This window comes from Glycine soja, chromosome 4, assembly GCF_004193775.1.
Source record: "Glycine soja cultivar W05 chromosome 4, ASM419377v2, whole genome shotgun sequence".
In the NCBI taxonomy this organism is placed as follows: Eukaryota; Viridiplantae; Streptophyta; class Magnoliopsida; order Fabales; family Fabaceae; genus Glycine; species Glycine soja.
In genome coordinates, this window is record NC_041005.1 from 859,568 (window position 1) to 880,020 (window position 20,453).

The 20,453-nt window shown below is 33.1% G+C and overlaps 4 protein-coding genes across 4 annotated transcripts; 3 read left to right on the forward strand and 1 right to left on the reverse strand.

Moving 5' to 3' along the window:
* Positions 1 to 2,602: 2,602 nt before the first annotated feature.
* On the reverse strand, positions 2,603 to 3,723 carry LOC114408455. The gene has a single exon (XM_028371501.1). It carries the CDS (start codon positions 3,469 to 3,471, stop codon positions 2,821 to 2,823), a length of 651 nt encoding a protein of 216 aa, XP_028227302.1. The 5' UTR covers positions 3,472 to 3,723; the 3' UTR covers positions 2,603 to 2,820.
* A 3,703-nt stretch (positions 3,724 to 7,426) lies between these two features.
* LOC114408456 (40S ribosomal protein S25) lies at positions 7,427 to 9,244 on the forward strand. The gene is made up of 4 exons (XM_028371502.1): positions 7,427 to 7,577; positions 7,666 to 7,740; positions 7,865 to 7,999; positions 8,956 to 9,244. Exons 1-4 carry the CDS (start codon positions 7,575 to 7,577, stop codon positions 9,067 to 9,069), a joined length of 327 nt encoding a protein of 108 aa, XP_028227303.1. The 5' UTR covers positions 7,427 to 7,574; the 3' UTR covers positions 9,070 to 9,244.
* Positions 9,245 to 12,443: 3,199 nt separating this feature from the next.
* Positions 12,444 to 13,441, forward strand: LOC114408048. Its single transcript, XM_028371173.1, has one exon. The coding sequence runs from the start codon at positions 12,496 to 12,498 to the stop codon at positions 13,384 to 13,386; it is 891 nt and encodes a 296-aa protein (XP_028226974.1). The 5' UTR covers positions 12,444 to 12,495; the 3' UTR covers positions 13,387 to 13,441.
* Positions 13,442 to 19,208: 5,767 nt separating this feature from the next.
* Positions 19,209 to 20,153, forward strand: LOC114408274. The gene has a single exon (XM_028371314.1). It carries the CDS (start codon positions 19,209 to 19,211, stop codon positions 20,151 to 20,153), a length of 945 nt encoding a protein of 314 aa, XP_028227115.1.
* Positions 20,154 to 20,453: the final 300 nt, after the last annotated feature.

Consider the following 20,453-nt stretch of genomic DNA (forward strand, 5'->3'; position numbering starts at 1 on the left):
AATAAATAAGAGGGTGTCAATATCAATGTCCGTGAGAAAAAAAAAGATCAAAGTATCTAACCCACCAAACGGCCCATATATTAACTAATCAGATGGGGTATGTGTAAAATGTTTCGGGTTTATTATTTAGGTATTCGTGGAATGGAATATAAATATTCTCATATCTGCAAGGGGAGCAATTCCTGGATTTCGCCCGCGGCCCATCGTTATATTTATGTGCATTATAAGTAATCTGCCAAATAACTTCAAAATTATGATCTGTTAATATTTAATTGATGTGATAGAGGTAGAAGTGTTTTGTTGAGTTGAGACTTGGAATCTATTAATATTTTGACCATTTTTAAGTTTTTTTTTTTATAAAATTGAAATTTTCTAGAAGTTATTTTTTTGATTCACGGGCCAATCCGTTTTACTGTTAATTATGTGGGACAAATGCGAATAATAACTTTCAGTTCGTTTATTTCGTGGACAAGGTTGCTCGACCTGTCAGCAACACAGACTTATGCAAATGGATTTTAAACAGATTAGGCTGATTCGTATACCTAGATCTATTCCAACGTAAATTCAAATTTTGATTTATCATGTTGTCAGCGTAGTTTCAAACGTTAGTTCATCAAAAGTCATTCAAATTCTTTTATCAAAGACATCAAAAGTGATTTGTTAGTTGCCTTTCTTACTCAAACACTAAGTACATGTGTGTGGTTGCATGGAGAAATAAATTATGGAGGACTATTGTGAATCTAATCAAACTTGGTTTGACTTGAATTTAGGATGTTTGATTTTTTAAATAAAATCACTTTCAGTTGAGATAAATTATGGTAGTACGAAGCAATAAGAAGTTGCGTTTGCTTATTCAAAATCAATTTCGAAATTTTAGTTGTCATAGTTAATTTATCCACGTACTTTCACCAATTTATACCCTTATATGCATCGGTGTTACGGTGTATATTGAAAGAAGGAGTAGATCTCCATACTAGTTGCTGGCTAGCTTTGCCTTTTTAAAGATATTTGCATCAGTGTATAATTGCCACGTATCATCCTTTTTTTTTATTCATGAAAAAGATAAAAACACAAACAGAAACGAGAAGGAAACAACTACCTGAAGTCTAAACATTTTTGCGACCACGTGTCATCCTTTTAAAAATACAATGACCATATACTAAAAAAATATAATGTCCACTTCTCAAACTTTTAGAACTATTATATATATATATGTCAAAAATTTTAATTATAATATAAAAGAAGTATATATAGATATTAAAATCCATTTTAGCAATTAGACACAGAGAATTAATTTATTTGAAAGTATCTGAACTATATTTTCTTAAAAGATCCCTTTTCTTTTACCTTTTATCTAGACAAAGATTATGCTGTTTCAAAATTAATTTTAATATCATAATTAATTTTTAAAATCACATTAATTTAAAATCATTTTATCACTGCACTAAATCAATACAAGCGATGTGTTTGGTTAGAAGGAAAAAAATGTGTGAGAAATAAGATAGATAAGAATAGGAGAAAGAGAATTGTTGTATAAAATAATAAATAATATGCAGGTAAAAGATAAACACACAAAAATGTTTTTGTTGTATAAATTATTATATGAATTGTTGTATTAATATAATTTATTTTTACCTAATTTCAAAGCAACCGTGGATGAAGGACTGAGAAGTGATATTTGACCCACGGAAGACGAAAACAAAGCATACATGCATGACGTGGCTCCTACTTGCCACACTTGTTATTATTTGAATAATTAAAAGCCAAAAACACAAGGCAAAGACCAAAAGCCAAAAGAAAGAAAAATGAAAAGTCTATAGCCAGTGGCAGACAATATATGGTGGCATTATGAGTTTGTGCCAGTTACAAATTAAATGATCTCCCCTAGTATGGCTTTTGCATTGTGGCAATGATGAATATGCTTTTTAAGTTTTCCAAATGGGACGCCAATACTATTGTAGTTGGTAGCAGGAATGCTTTCTTGTTAGGGACCCTCATTTTGCCCTTGTCTATGTAAAAGGATAGTTATTTCGCCACTATAAATCAGCATCTGATGCTTAGATAAACTTTTGTAAAAGTACTTATAGAAGAAAAAGAAAAAAAAATGAACGAATTATTTCATAAATTAAAAATAGCTTATGTGTAAATTATCTATAAATTTTAGGGATAAAAATAAAAAATATATATATATTAAAAGAATTAAAACAAAAAATTTATTTTATTAAGAACTCAACCTAAAGAAAAACTTTATTAAAAACCCTAAACAAAATTACTATTTTATCATTACCTAAAACATATTTAAGAAAAAAATAGTCATCGGATAAGCAAGTACTTTGATGGCATACGATACGAATTTCAGCAGAAAATTCACCCCTTCTCAAACATTAAAATGCATACAGCTGTCTCTCTCTGTCCAAAACAAGAAAATGGCATCTTCTGCTTAGAAATAGGGAATTTACTTAGCTGCAAAAAATACCCTTTGCATACGCAAGTGCTTTTGAGAATCAAATTACCAAAACTAACATGTCAACTGAATTGACAAACACAAAATTAAACTATAATAAATTTAGAAGAGAAAAAAACGTTAAATAAATGCAATATATTATAGGATCAATCAAAACATTATTTTACTCACTTTCATTTAATCTATACAGTACATACATCACATATTTTGTTTGTTTATTGATTAAACCGAAGCAATAGCACTGCATGTGTATAGTTTTTTCACTTTTGACCCCAATAGTAGAAGCAATAATATACAGACATTTGAGTTTTTTTATATTTTTTTTACCAATACTCATAGTCCTATACTCCTATTAATTAATTACAGAGTTCTGTAGTTCGTAGCCTCTGTTGGCGAGCAATGAAAGCCTCAACCTTGCGACGAAAGTCGTCGTTGCTCATGCCATCTTCAGGGTACGAGTTATTATTAACAAGAACTTTCTCAGTCTCACACCTCTGCAACACGCGTGGAGGCACCTTCTCACTCTCCACGCGCTTCACAACAATATCCGATTTAGACCTTCTATAATCCTTCTTCACCTCCAAACCAGTCTCTGCAGTTTTGGTGCCCTTTATTATAACACTCTCCAATACTCTCGCACTTGGCTTTGGTTTGCTGACGTGGACTTGAAGTTTCTGATGGATGGTGGTGTTTTGGAGGAACTCGAGATAGAGATCTGCAGGTTCTGGGGCACGTTTGGCTGAAGATGAAAAGTGGCCAGATTGTGCGAAGAGCGTTATGATGATGACGTTTCCCAGGAGAAAAACGAAGCGAGGGCTACCCATGAAGTTGCGGAAACACTCGGTTGTGTAGGGTAGGTTGATGGAGAGCCTCGAAACCAAGACCAGAACAACGCACAACTCCGCGTAACGCAACATGTTTGCGATCTTTCGGAGCTGTGGATGATGTTTCCGAGGTTTCGTGGTTTTCTTTGTTTGGAGCTTGTGGAAGTTGATGGAGCAGTCCATTTTGGTTAATGAAGTTTGATTATTAGATGGGTCTCACTCGCTCAAAAGGGACTGGGAATTTGTCAGGAGCATGCATCTCACACTTAATAGAGAAAGTAACGATTTTTAGGATTGGAAGCATGGAAACAGAGTGGAGCAGGTACTAAAAATGCTATAGTGCATCTGCTTTCGGAATTTCAGAACGGAACGCCTCTGTTTGTTTCTTTTTCAAGATTTGGTGCTCTTCCTTTAATTTATAGATTCCACCAATCCAATTTTAAGTGCGTACAATAATTTAAATTAAAAAAAAGAAAACACACCCGAATCTGTTCCTTTTACTTTTTTCTTCTTCTCGTGCGGTATTCCATTTTCTGCTTTTCCTCTGTGCATTAAACTGGATTAGTGGCATATAATACCAAGTACTAGTCTTGATTAAGCCAAGATGAATGGGGATTTAGTCCAAAAAGGAAGACTTTCATGCTATTTCCCTCCTTTGAATTGTGGTTAATGCAGTCAAAAATAAGTCCTGAAAAAGTGTCTTAAGAAATGTTTACGAGACAATAAGGTGTCACAGTGGATTTGGCTTTAGAAGTAAAGGGAAAGATGCACTTTTGAAAATAAAATTAAAAAATTATAATGGATTGATTGAAAAATGATATGACATAACTTGACAAATTATTATATTTTTGGAAAGAATACAATGAAATATCATATTCACAGTACAATAATTGGTCGAAATTAACTGATTAATTAACTTCATAACAAATCCGTTAAATAAGAATTGGACAGTGGATAAGATAGAATATTATCAAAAGAAAAATTGAACATAAATAAAAAAAAACAAAAATATGTGTATGACCTATATTTAAAGACATTTACTTTTTTTAGGCAAAAGACATCTACTTAATCACTATAAACTAATACTTTAAAACATATATCTGACTTTATATTACTTTTTTACAGACAAATGTCATATGTTAGTTAGTTTATTACCGAGAGAAATTTTAATTTATGACATTTTTTTTAATACTAAATCAATCATATATTTCCTCTAACTATATACTACATAACATACAACATAACTTTATATATATATATATATATATATATATATATATATATATATATATATATATATATATATAACAGTAAAAAATTATTTGGTTTAGTATACATAATTAAATTATGTAAAACATCATAAAATTATATTATGAAACAAAATTGTCAAATGATACAAATTGGCGTTGGACGAAAAATACAATTCCATGCACGTTGATTGGTAACAATTTGGTACAAAAATTTCTTGTACCATATAGCACTTCTGATTAAGAAGTCATAATAAAAGTGGTTATGGTAAGCTGGTTGACAGTATTAATACCGGTCTAAAAGATTTGTGATCCATTTCTTAGTCATTAAGAAAAAGCCATGCACTTTTGCTTTGTCTTTCTTAATTTCCCTCAACACTCTAAAGCCTTCACTTCCACTTTCTCACGCTCCCCATTTCTTCTCAACTGGACCCGCCAATAATGGAGGAAGATGCCCTTCAGATGACACGTGCCTAGTTGGCGTATTAGATTAACATTCTTCACATAAATATTTTCCTCACATTTTCATTTCATTGTGTTAATTTCAACTAAATTTTATTTTGTAATTCCGTTAAAAAAAGTTATTTTATAAAAATTAGATTTTAGAGAATAAAAATAGACGAAGAAGATGCGAGACTTTAAAGAAGAACATGAATAGTAAAAAACTAAAAGTAAAAAATTAAAATAATTTAGAGATGTTTTGATTTTTTTTAATTTTAAAAACTAAAATAGATATTACTTTTGAAAACGTTTTTTTTTTTAAAAAATACTCTTACCAATTTTTTAAAAAAGAAAATAAAAACACAAACAAACCTTTCGGAAAACTTGTACTACTAATTTCGACATAATAGAAAACCAATGTGACATTATGTTTTCCATTTTTATTTTTTTTTGAGTTTTCTCATGAATATGGTTCCAGAATAATCCAGATTATTCGATATCATTGAACTTCAGGTCCTTCACATAGATTATTACTTAAACGACAAGGAGCACTAGACATATTTGGATTAAAGGGTCCACTAAAGATATATATGTAACTTCCTCTGTTTTAGTAGCCATCATCGTAGGTTCACAATAGTTTTTGAACCATGAAATAAGTTATATACTATGAATTATAATCCATCAATATTGGCACTAATAATCTGATTTAAAATATAGACTTAAATATTTTGTGATGTAGCAATCGGATTTGATTAATACCGTGGTAAATCATGCAGTGCTGTAACGTGCGTACAATAAAGTAGCTGTAGCATTTTGACCGTTTAAAATCAAGATATCTCCATCGACTTCATCCTCTTGAACTGTGCTTTTTTAAGTGCAACTATAATACTACTATATGAGGATAACAATCTCTCGTGCCACGTGTTATTGCACACAAAACACTAAACAATTTAGCTAAGTACCTAACTTCTAACTACGGGAAAGCTTACAGAATATCGTGAGAAAGATGATAGCAATGAATATTATTAAAGGGATAAAGTTAGCTATTTCTAGATAACTTTCCTCTGCAATGTTAATTGGCTAATGGCTAGTTTCATATGTTTCTCCTTATAACTTTTTGATTAGGGATAGTGTACACCCCTTCATGCTAAAGTAACAACAGTAATAACCAAACCAGGCAAGTTGCGGCAAATTTTGTCTTCTACCTTTATACTTAGAGTAAATCCGATACAATTAGTTAAAAAGTCAGTGATAATTAAAAGTTAAAAGTTAAAAAATTAATTTATTAAATTATAAGTATTTAATAAAATTAACCGTTAAAATAATTAAAAAACATAAAATGATAAAAAATAATAAAATTATGATTAATTTAAAAATAATAAACAAGAAATTAGATAAATATTAAAGATAAAAATATAAAAACCTAGAAACTAATTTTTCAAAAAATGTTACAAATTATTAAAAAAAATTATTTATCAAATAATCAAATAATTTTTTTAACTAAAAACTGAAATACTCCAATAACATAAGCTTAGAAGTTAAATGAGAGTGACTCATGGTAAAAAAGCCTTTACATGCAGTAGAATCGTTTCATACATGCAGTAGAATCGTTTCACACAATTTGGGCACGATCATAAATTTTAATCACTTTTTCTGATTTCTTTTTTTTCGAGGTGTTAAATTTCATTTTAAAACCAATTGATTTTAAGTGAAATTGTCCAACAGATATATAAGTTAAACAGTCAGTTTCTACTCTATTCCTTGTATTGCACTCTCCAAATGTGTTTATTGTGAAATAATTCCGATGAGACAATCAAAATCAAAGATAATTATGTTAAAAATTAATTTTGTTATAATTTTTTTTTATTGTGTTAGATAGATTGTTTTATTAATAGTAATAGAAGAAAGATGAATTTATCATATTTTTACACTTTTGAAAAATTAAATTTTCATTTTTTAGGAATAAATATTTATAGATTTATTGACAAAAATAACTATTTTTTTTTTTATTGAAATAGGCCTATATTTAAGTAGAAGATATGCTTGTAAGACCCAACTAGTGTTAGTGTATTTAACATTTATTCAATAAATTCTTATTAAATGAGAATTATGTTATAAATTTTTTCAGATAACTTATTAGAATTAATTATAATGAATTATTTAAGTAAAATTTATCAAATGTTTTATTGAAGTGAGATTCAAAATATCTAAAATATAATAATTTTTTCAATTTTTTTTTTCATAAACTCTTTTCAAGTGCTCCTTAATTTAAAGGAAAAGATGATGTATTATTTGAAATGATTGATATATTAGGCCCATAAAATTCGAAGGGTGAAGAATGGGCCGTAAAAGTCTTTGTACAGCAATGTGAAATCGGAACTGAATCTTTATCTAACAAAAAACCCATTGGGCAAGAAAGCCCTTTCTATTAAAATGAGATCCAAACTATAGATATGCTAAACGACGTAGTTTTAAGCGAATCGTTTGGCCTTTTTATTCCTCACACTGTCAAAAACCCTAGATAGGTTTGTGATAGTGATTGCCTCCCTCTGCTGCCGTCCCTAATCTGAAGGCTCCCGCCATCTGCGATCGGATTTCATGGTAAGTTTCTGTGCAATTTTCATCAATTCTGTTTCTGTTAGAATGCTCTAATTTCCGCGTTTCTGATTTGATTTGATGGCAATTGCAGGCTCCAAAGAAGGACAAGGCTCCCCCACCTTCATCCAAGCCTGCCAAGTCTGGCGGTGGCAAGCAGAAGAAGAAGGTTCTTGTTTCTAGTTCAAGTTCTAATTTTTATTCCAATTTATTATCTTTTTGCCAGTTGGGTAATGCTAGATATGTGTGATGGATGGGTATTTGATGTCAAGGTTGGATTTGTGTTGTAACAGAAGTGGAGCAAGGGTAAGCAAAAGGAAAAGGTGAATAACATGGTGCTCTTCGATCAGGGTACCTATGACAAGCTCCTCTCTGAGGCACCCAAATACAAGCTCATTACTCCTTCCATTCTCTCTGACCGTTTGAGGGTATCTTCTATTACCACTCTTCTCTTTCTTCTTTTTTTTTTTATGTTAAAGGATTATTTGTATTGATGAGAGCGTTTGTGTTTGTGGAATTTTCATGCATGTCATGTTTTTTGTTATTGTTAAAATTAAATTGGGAATTACAAGAGCTTTAACGTGGGCGAGGCATCAGTTATAACTGTTCCTTAATTGTTAGTCTTCTATGAGATCTGCATTCCTAGGCTGCTCGTAATTGTCTAGAGCATATGTTTGGTATTTTTATGTTCTTAATTGAGATTATCTAGACTGATTGGCTGGGATCTAACTTCAATTGTTGCATATTTGAAACTTTGTATATTTTGTGTCATCTGAGATTCTGAATTGGATTACATGCTTTAAACCTAGGATTTATTGTTAGTTGCACTTATTGTTCATGTGTTTGTGCTTGCCCTATTGCTGCCTTTTGGGGAATAATCCTGGAAAGTTGTTTTATTTTAACTATTTGACAGTCTTCTTGGCATATGGCTATTGCCTAATAGTAAGTTGTGTAATGAGGCTACCGTTGCATCAGTAATTTTAAGGTAGTCTTATTTAGTTAGGCTGACCTTGTGTTCAAGACAATGTCTGTGATTACCTCATTTGAAATTTGCTGGCAGTGGCTGAAAGTTACTTCTCTTTTTTTTGTCCATTTTCAGCACCATGATTCTGTAATTATGCACCATTGTTCTACACTGACAACATTTTGTAATTCTGTGGGGTCTAGGATTGTTTTAATTCTTAACAATTAGTCAATCACAGTTGCAATAATGTCTTACATTTCAATGACCATACTTGTACATGTGCAAAATTAGATGAACCATTGACTTGTAATAAAAGTAATATTTTCTGCTTTCATTATCTCTTCATTGAAATTTTATGGATGATTCAATTTATGAGCATTATGGAGAAAAGATTCTCATAATTTTTCATGCACCTTACAGATTAATGGATCACTTGCAAGGAAGGCTATTAGGGAATTGATGGCTAGAGGTTCAATCAGGATGGTGTCTGCCCATGCAAGTCAGCAGATTTACACTAGAGCTACAAACACCTAGATGTACTGGTTATAATTTATGTAGTATTGATGCACCTCTGAAGTGAAATTTTGTTTTTTCTGTTTGAGACGTACCTCATGCTAGATTGCATCAGTTCGACAGTTGCTAAATTCATGGTTTATTTCCTTTTACATCCTTCTTGGTAATATATTTGGCACAAGGCTTTCATATTTTATTGTTTTGTGCATTTTGCTAGCATGTTATTCTGGGAAGTAAATTTTAGCCTTCACAGAAAGATTTGGATCTTTTAACTGCATGTCTGGTAACCCATTTAAAACTCTATGTTCCGAGACAACACTGAAGCTGCTCTGTATAGCTTTTTCATCTCAGATATTTGACGGAAAATAGGTGTGTACCGGAGTTGCAAACACAACTCCAATCACTATTCTTTTTGAGAAAATATTCAGGGAAGAGAGGTCATGGTGATATATATATATATATATATATATATATATATATATATAAAAAAATTTCACGTGATGAATACTATTTTGTATAATGGCCATGGATATATCAAATAACGATTTTTGTTTGTCGATAAACTTGAAAAACTACCCAAGTTGTCAACCTTTATGAACTGTGCGTAAGAAGTTTAAAGATAAGTTTTAGTGGCTGAAACGAGCTTCTTTTGCTGCCAAGTTTAGTTTGATGCTGACGGACTATCTAAGCACCAACTTTACATAACGAACTTTCTTCAAACATATGGGTGTCAATTGACAATTGAACCAGATCGTTAAAGTTATCATAGAACTAAATGTTGCTTGTTACTAAAGGCTAGGATCTATGGATTACTCGTCATAAAAGAAACTACCTTCAAGGGCTAGGATCTTGTGGTTTCTTCAAAACTGCCGTGTTACTTCATCCATCGGCACCCTAAAAAAAATTATCCTAAATCATAATAGGTAAATGTTTCCAGTCAGAATGTTCATTGGACCATAGGAGTTGTTGAAAAATTACTGAATGCACACCAGTAAAATTGCAGTAGAAGAGGAGAGCATGCAGTTGCAGAGTTTATACTTGAGGTAACCTAAGCCAAAAATAAAAAAATGCTATTGGTTCAGCGCCCGCTATAATCTTCTCGAAGTATTTGTCATTGGTTCCAGGGGGTTTGGGAACAAGCTTCAAGTTTCAGGGGGTTTGGGAAGAATGGTGTTAGGGAAGCATTTCACAAACATCGCCAAGGCGTTCATTCCTAAGAACTCAATCATAATGTTATTCTTCGCCAACTTGGAGGGGAATATATTCCTCTTGTCTATAATATGGAACATATAGTAGCAGCACGATGAAAGTCTTTCTAACAAGGAGCTCCATACTCTTGTGACTACAAACATGAAAACCTCTCCGCACTATCTCTCGAATAGTGTGCCCTCTGCACCTCACCCTTTCATGTCAAAATATGAGGAGTATTTTCACATATTAAAGGCTTTTGAAGCCTTCATTCCATCATCATCAATAAGTCAAAGACTCAAATGATTTGGAGAAATTGATCATTGAGTTTTTTTTTATCGACAAATGTTAATTGTTAGTTTTTGTTAGAAAAAGGAATTAAAGTGTGATCTTTTTCTCCTCTCCTTTTTTCTTAACCACTCAACCAACTTTATATCTTCTACCCATCATTGAGGGTAGTAAGTATGTGTCATCAAGGAAGAATGTGAAGGCAATTGGAAAGATCTTCGGAAAATTTGGAGTTATGCATTCAGGTTTTAGAGGCAGGAATTGACCATCTTCAAAGGCAAATCATTAGAACCAAACTTTCCCTTCTCAATATCTGTAACAATTAAATTCACTTAATCCCATCACACAGCGATGTAGTCACGAGTGCTAGTTACTTGTACATTAATATAACTGTTTTTTTAGCACTTCTTATATATTAGAGATTCAAATTCCAGTTCTTACTTTTATCCTTCCTTGTCCCGAGTATCTGTAATGTATATCTGCCATATCACTTCTCTATTTGGTCTTATTCCAAGTCCAGCTGCAAAATAAGAGAATAACAGAAATGAGGGAAGAAGCCTGAATGTTTGGTGCTTTAATGTCTATTCTAAAATAAAGGTTTAGAGTAGTTTATGTGAAAGTTAATAAGTTTATTATACATGATAATTTTTTATTGGATGAGTCTTATCTCTTTAATGCATAAACTATTTTCTCAAAAGTTTAATTTGATAATAGTCTTAGTTATATGTTCTCATCTGAATACAAGTGTTATGATCTAATTCAAATCTCGGCGGTTCTTAGCATATTAGTTGTGTGTCATGCTATATCAATCAATCACTTGAGTTTTGGAACCACATCATGGCTGATCTCACGTTGCCTTTTGCCCCTTGGGCTTTGGTTGGTGGCTAGGTGATTGATCAACTGCCCTCAATTATCATTCGTGGGCTCAAATATCACAAGTTTAATTCAATGAACGATGTGATGGCTGTCTTCCTATTATTATGAGGACAAAGCAAATCAAATATCAATTTGCAATTTCCTTATGATATCTTTCTATTTTATACGGACAGCAAAGCAAGGTCTATAATACACTAACACCGTCACCACTAAAAATATATTTCAGTAGCAACACTTTATCTAAATCAGGATCCGGCCTATCTTGTTCATAAAATCCATCACTTTCATTTTTCACAACCCTAATTTATGTAGACAACTTATATTTTTTTTGTTTTGTTTTAAGAGGAGTGAAAATATTTAAAAAAATATATTTTGAGTTAAACTGACAATGTAGCTAAAAAAATATGTGGGGGGTGGTGTTCAACTGTCATACTCGTCACAGTAAACAGAAGACGAGGAACTTGAATTAATTTCATAACATATCTGCTGATATAGAGGCTTCCTTTTTCATGAAATGCATGATAATGAAGCCAAAAAGCAATGAAACTTTCAAGTCAATCACCGGCACACCCGAAAGTGGTAGAATTATAAATGATTGTATATTTATTAGTACGAATTCAAGACCAAGAGGTATGGAGCTTTCGTTTTACGAATTGAACTAGTCTACACGTGCAAATGTTTACATGGATAAAATAATTATTCACAAAAGACAAAAATATTATTGTATATCTGTAGCAACGGCCAAAACAATGTCAATGTCCCTCGTGCAACTTATGATGAAGAAACAGTATACCAAAAAGAAATATGGACCAAAATCCAAGTGTGGGATTATAATGGTGTGGGAGAAACCAATAAAACAAAGGGGGTGTGAGTTGTAAAGATTAGGCTGGGGGGACATTGCATTAACATATCTCTGATAATATTTAGATCAATCTAGATCGGTTAGCAATTACTTGTATTAGTTTAAGATGAGAATCCTCGTGTCTCCATTGCCATATATATTGATCAATAGCCAAGGAAGGATACCAAGTTCCTCATTCAATTGCAAATTATTCAACAGCAACTCCCTCCTCTTGTCTAATTGAGGAAATTAAAATGGCAGCCTCTTCATTGAACCACAAATTCCATAACCATGCTCGTTCTAATAGCTTGCCCTCTAAGCCACACCCTCTCATCCTACAATGCAATGAACGCTTATCTAGACTAGGGGCCTATGATACCATCTCTTCTTCATTGCTAAGGCAAAATCTTACTAACCTTCTAGATTTGCATGGGTGCATTGAAAAGTTGGTTCAACTACCCTTAACTCAACAAGCACTTGTTCAGGAATGCCAAGAGAAATGGGTGGATGATCTCTTGGATGGATCTCTAAGGCTCCTTGATGCATGTACGGCAACCAAAGATGCCTTACTTCACACCAAGGAGTGCACCCGTGAGCTTCAATCAACTATAAGAAGAAGAAGAGGAGGTGAAGTGGAACTCACACTAGAGGTTAAGAAATTCTTGACCTCAAGGAAGGTGGTGCGAAAGGCCATATTCAAAGCCCTGGAGAATCTGAAGGGTAATGCAAATAAAGGAAACCTTGCCATCACTAATTACAAAGACTACCAAACCATGGCATTGGTAAACTTGTTAAAAGAAGCTGAAGTGATCACTTTTTCCACGTTTGAGTCATTGCTGAATTTCTTTTCTGGGTCAACACAAGCAAAACGAATTAGCAGCTGGGCTTTGGTTTCAAAGCTGATGCACAACAAAAGGGTAGGCTACGCACAAGGAGCAGATGAGAATGAGTTTGCAAAAGTGGATGCTGCATTTCAGTTATTTGCCTTTAACATGTCAACCAAGTCAAATGATGATATCAGTGATTTGCTAAAGAAGCTAGAGAACTTGGGGACTTGCATACCAGATCTTGAAGAAGGACTTGAGTCCCTGTTTAGGCGTTTGATTAAAATCAGAGTTGCACTTCTCAATATCCTTAATCACTAGTTGAAGAATCTAAACTAGAGGGATCAAATTTTTGTAATGGCATAGATATTATTGTCGTGGGTACAATTGTAGATACTAATGTACTTGTTATGTTCATGATTTGATAAACATGCCACTCAATATATTGTTCATATATTACACATCTGCTTTCTTTCAGAGTTCATGACTTATTTGCAAGTTCTGTAAAAAAAAAAGACTTATTGGCAAGGAATACGTTTTCAAAAAGTTGTCCAAGTCCATTCAGTTTTTAGGCTCCCATCTCCGTAACTGAAAATAGAACCAAATCAAATCACAAACATATTAAATTTATATTATTTTTTCTATTTCATCATCAAATAAACCCTACCTTTATTATGAACATAAATTTGTATTTTTTAAAAATATATATTATATTTGAGTCACATTTTCAAAATTTTATAATTTTATTATTTCGTCATTTGTGACACCTTCTACTCTAACGTACATACATACATACATACATACATATATATATATATATATATATATATATATGGAATTTAATTAAATTAATTTTATTTAAATCACGTACACAAATTCACATGGATAAAAGAATCACATTCACTTTACTATTATCAAATAAAATTTATTAAAAACATATATGACTTAGAACAAGACCGTCAAAATTTACAAAAAAACTCAAGTTAAGCAGTGAAATAAAATAAAGTAAAATAACATCATGGAATTGTAATAAAAACTCATGCCTCAATGTCACATCCTATCAGAGCATTATGTCTCAGCGTCTTCTAGCACGAAGTTCTTTAAAGTCATCCACCTAACCACCTGCTCCCACGAACACAAGGTTTCAGATCATTACAAGATTCAAACACAAGCAACACACAGGAAGTGAATATAAATGAAAGCACACAGACACACACATAATATAAGTATAACATGTTCAACTTAGCACAATTCACATCATTTTACTACTCATTCCATAACATCATTTGTCCCAAGGATTTATTTACAAAATCACGTTCTACACCTTTACATTAATCATGTGTTCAAAACAATACATCTCAAGCACAACACAACGTCTCACACTCACACAATTCATTACACACTATCACGTAACAAGTCACAAATATCATTATACAGACGTTATGCAATAGATACACTAAGACTCAATCTTATATGCAATGTGATACCATGTTAGTGAAAAATCTCATCGAGCGCTTAGGAGTACATGACAAGACAGACCACACACTAGTAAGTCAGGCTACTCTCACTAGGTAAAATCATAGGAAGACCAGTCAGGGTAACGCTGTTTTGCGAGAATGTTCTAACCATGTGGGATCGACACAAGCTTAAAGCAACACTCAAACCAAGTGTATTTACCCCTAAGGTCTAGATGTTAGTTGTTATTCATGAGTTAGTTTGATATTGAATATTTGCAAGGAAATAGAACTTTACCTCCAATTTATGGTTCTTTTTGTAGGAATTGTATATATTTTTTCTTATTGTGTGATTTTATAGAGTAGAAATTCCATTTTTGTGAATTAATGTTGAACCAAACTCAGTTTCAGGCCAAAGAAGAGAAGGTTCAAGCAGCTGATGACTCGCTTAGTGAGGTAGATCCGCTTAGCGAGAGACATCTGCTTAGCGAGACATCCAGCTCGCTTAGCGGATTGGGAAACCCTAGAAAAGGATAAGCTAGAGATGTGCTCGCCCAGCGAGGACGTTGTCTCTTCTCGCTCTCAGCGCGCCCACTCTCACTTAGCAAAAATTCACTAACTCTCACTTAGCGAGACATGCTCGCTAAGCGAGCCTTCGGAAGCTGAAAGGTCCAAGAGCCTTTAAAACATTGAAGTTGGTGGAAAAAAAACAAGAAGCAGTAGAGAGACGAGTTTGGAGCAACAGAGGTGCTTAGCTCAGGAAAATAGAGAGACTTAGGGTTTAGAGGTTGGGGGAGACATCGTCCATCATCTTCTTCCAATTTCTTTCACCAAAAACAGTTTCTTTCTTGTAGTTTTGAGTTTTTGCTTGTAATGGAAGGCTAAGCTTCTTTGTTGGGGAGTTCTACTGAAAAATCTTGATGTAACATTCTCACTATCTATTTAATGTTATTTTTCTGTGTTCATTGCTTCTATCTATACTTATTGTACATGCTTGTGGCTTGATCACCCATTTGTATGTGTAGTTAGACTTTTTAGTATTGGAAAATGCTTTAAAACCTTAAAACTTGGTAGAACAAGCTAGAAATTTGTATGTCTAGGAATGGAGTGCACTGATCTAGTTCATATTATGTTGTAGGCTTAATGCAACTCTTTTAGAACAAGTTTATTGAGGGATCAAGGAAGAAGTCTAAAGAGAGTTAGGCTCATTCATGTGAGGAATCATGGTTTGAGTAGTTTCTCAGAATAAGAACACTAGGATAACGTTAAATAGAGGAAAACACATTTTATACAATAAGAGAAATTTAGTAGAACGCCCCAACGTTCTTAACTTGATAGTTTTCACTTTTTATAGCTTTAGATATTTTGTTTATGTTCAAATAGATTTTCTAGTACAAAACTCACTATTTGCCTTGTTTTCAATCCGTATAAGTGTTTGCATACTGAATATACATAGTCAAGGTGAAATAAATTTCCTGAGGATACGATACTCGATCTTACCATTTTATACTACTTGTGTGAATTGATACACTTGTCGACCACTCGAACACTAGACTCTGAAGAGTCCATCAAAGCTTCTCCCTCCTGATTTAGGTCAAACCCAGAAAACATTTTAGCACGCAGACTTTATCTATTAACTGTACAAAACACATGACTCCTCAATTGTTCTCAAAATAATTTTATCTCGTCGCACCTGTGATTAAACTCGTCGGGTTCCCACAGTGGTTGCCATCACAATACTCGTTGCGCATTAACTCGTCATCCTTAAATGGTCTTACAATCGTGTGATTGTATGGTTCATAGCTCACAACTCATTGCACACAACATCTCAATACACATGTATATTACAATTCAATACATACTCAATTTATCACATATACTCAATCTCAATCGCAATGGTATAATTCCAAAGAAGTATGTTATTACATATCATGAATCATGTACACATCACATAGTATTAATATATACATGACACAAACATAGAGTTTACCTATGAACTATGCAATACACACAACTACTTAATTGTTTTCAAAATCATTTTAACTCGCCGCGCCTCGAAGTGATTCAACTCGTCGGGTTCTCATAGTGGATCCCATCACAATACTCATCGCGCAAAAACTCGTCGTCCTTAAAGGATCTTACAATTGTGTGATTGCACAGTTCATAACTTACAACTCAGTACATACAATATCTCAATACACATATATCTCAGGAATTAACTCATGTTCAACTTTGCACTTATACTCAATCTCAACAACAATGTTATAATCTCAAAGCAATATGTTATCTCATAATTATAATTATACATGAAGAATTACAGCATGATAAGCATCCCAAAATAAATCCTAATTTAATCCTCTAAGGATCCATACACATGTTCATTCTAACCCTAATTGTGATAAATTCATCTCTTACCTCTAAGCAGGCTCACATGTATAGTCCGACAACAATAACGGAATCTTTAAGGGTTTCCTAAGATTTCTCAAGCATTTCCTCTTATTGCTCTGCTAGGGTTTCCAAACGTTAGAGAGAAAGAGAAGAGATTTGAGCCTCCATTTCACTATTTCCGTGCGAGAGACATTTCTCTCATCACATGCATTTTTCGCAAATCCCAAGGGTGGGGATGTGCGAAAATGAGTTCCTAACCTAGTATTCAAATTTCACAATGATCCAACGGTTAGCGAGTCTGAGATCATAGTTTTATTATGATATGTTTGAGTATATGCGGAAAAAAAATAAATAGTTTTGGAAGAGGGGGGAGGAAAAACGAATTTGAGAGGGAATGAGAATATCTCGCTAGGATACTTTCAGCCTATTATTATTTTATTTTTTATTTTATTAAAAGAAACTTTATTTTACTCCCTATGAAATAAATAAATAAAATCTTCTTTTTATTTTTTGAGAACATATATTTATTTTATTTACCTTAAAATTATTATTTTAATTAATAAAATTATTTTTTCTTATTTATTTAATTACAAAAATCTCATTATTTTTTAAATTTTATTTATTTTTAAATAAAATTATTTTTAATTTATTTTATGAAAAAAAATAGATGTTACATCATTAATCTTTAATGAGTAGTATGTTTAGCTTGTTTATTTCTTGGGGGTGAACTTGCATCCTCGCCTTTCCATGTGGTACTGCATATACCTTCCTTAACGAATTTCCCCTTTACAGTGCATGGTAAGTCAAGTGTCTCTTCTTTTGTTGTGTTGGATTATACCTACGAAGTACCAAGTATTGTAATTATTTTTTATCTAATACAAAACAAGTGTATGGTAATTTAAGTATTGTAATTATTTTTTCTTACATCAATTATATAAAAATAAAATAAAAATTACACAAACCTCTTGAGATTTGGAGAAATTACACTATCTTCCTTTTGTTTTCAAAACCTAGAAAAAAAAAAGAACCTTGATTGTTCATTAAACCTTATACTGTCCTCCCACCCCTTCCAAGAACTTATAAACCAAAAATGAGAAGCGTGAATGTGAGCAAAATTCACAAAGCTTTTTATATTGTTACAGTGCCTGATAGTCAAAGCTTGAATTTCATTTTGAAAAGCTTTGAAATTGGACTTTTCTCCAAGGGAATGATAATAAATTGGGATTTTTTCACAGACCCTGAAAAAACATGGGGCAAAAATCACTCATGTCACAAAAACAACATGATACCAAATAATTTGAGACAACATTCGAAGGAGGGAGAAAATTATTGTTGGTGTTCCTCAGATGAAATGAGTAGATTAATCTGGTGAAAGAGGGAGAGCGCATCACGAAGAAATCATAGGTTTACCACACATTCAGGTTTGAAGGAGGGTTTCTCACACAAAAAAGACAAGGGATTTTTAGTCCTTTTAAGTTTAAGTGGAGGTTAATACTAAGAGGAGGGTTAAAGTAATGTTTAAAAACGGAGGAAAAAGGATGTGTAATTTCTTTAAACCGAGAATGTATATGTAATTTACTCATAAAAAAGGAAATTGATTTCATGTGCATATGATTCATAAAATAATATAAAACAGGGTACAAAGTTATGCAACATATAAAAAGACCAGTACTTAATTCTCTCTAGTTGTATAAAGTATAATACATGCATTTTAACAAATTACTTGACATGATCTGGGAACACTGCATACACTGAATCACTGATACACATTGCCATCCAGATATGAACAATCTTTGATTTCTAAAGCTGCATATATACTCCCACCCCGCGTCCCCATTCTCAAGCCATATACAATTAAACATGTTATGTTTAATGCTATTTATTAATAGAGCTGTTTTTCCTCCTGCAGACACCAGATCCACTCCCAACGTTCAATCCAATCACCTGCCCTCTTGGAATTCACAATGTGAGTTTTTATATCTTGGACCTGAAATAATGGAGGAGACATAGCAAAGGTATCTCAATGCAAGATATCATATTCATGTGATTCCCAACCTAAAAATTGAAAAATGAATCGAGCAAACAATGCTGTGACAGCACTAGGATGGTAAGACCAGAATTATGATAATGTAGTTGCATTCTCAGTTGGTGACATTTGAAAACAAAAATATTCTTCTTGTTTCCTCTATTCATTTGCTATATATATTGAGCAGATATCAATTACGAAGACCCGCACTTCAGAACAAATTCTTTTTTCATTTCTAGCCAGTAGCCACCTTCATTTTCTGAAAAGAGAAGAAAATGGCACCGGTAGAAACAAGCATAAAAAGCTCTCTGCACAGTCGCAGCAACAGCTTGCCCAATGCACCACACCCCATTTTATCACAAGTTGAGGTGCATTTGCACAGATTGAAGAAGGATCCTGAAGCCACCACTTCATTGTCATCATCATCATCTTCAATAAGTCACAGACTCAATGACTTGCAGGATCTGCAAGAAAGTGCTGATAAGTTGCTCCAATTGACAATCTCCCAACAAGGGTTGGCACAAGAATGCAGAAGCAAACAGATTGATGAACTATTAGATAGGTCTCTGAGGCTCTTGGATATTTGTAGTACAATTAAAGATTGCCTGCTGCAATCAAAGGATAGCATGCACGAACTTGGGTCAGTTATTCGCAGGAAGAGAGATGCTGAAACTGGATTCACAACTGAGGGTGGCAAATACCTGGCATGTAGGAAGAAGATGAAAAGGGCAATTGCGAAGGCCTTGAGAGACTTGAAGGCAATACAAAATAAGTTCACAGTTTCTTCCTCAAACAAAGACGAGGAGACTTCTTCCATGCTTAGCTTCTTAAAAGAAGCAGAAATGGTCACTATGAGCTCATTCGAGTCTTTGTTGATTTTTATTATTGGCCCCAAAGGTCAGTTAAAGCAGAGCAGGTGGTCGGTAATATCCAAGCTGGTGCAGCCAAAGCGAATATCATGTGATTCTGAAGTGTCAGACACTAATAAATTCAAAATGGTTGACAAAGTGCTGAAGCTTCTCATCGGTTCAAAGCCTTCATCTACTGAGAATTTCCAAAGCCATGTTCAAAATTTAGAGTTGTGCATCCAAGATATTGAAGTTGGAGTCGAACGCCTCTCAAGACAACTAATTAGAACCAGAGTGACTCAACATTTTGAGCCACTAGTCAACCGAACTATGTTTCTAACCCTTCTCATACTTGTACATAAATGTGATTAAAGACAAGTGTATATACTTTTTTGATCATATCATATGCCATATTTCTAACTCTTCACATTCTCAATTCTCCATTTTTTTTCTCTTTCCTAAAGAAAATAGTAATTTATATTCCCTCTGTTTTGAATCTGGAATGACCCCCTAATGTCGAATATGAAAAAAATTCGCACTCTTGCCCCCCAAAGAAAAAGAAACAAAAAAATGGCTGAGTAACTTTAATATCTACGTTACTTCTATTTTGTAATACATGCTGGAGTATAATGGTTAATGGAGGAGGGGTTGGACTTTGGAGAATGAGAATCA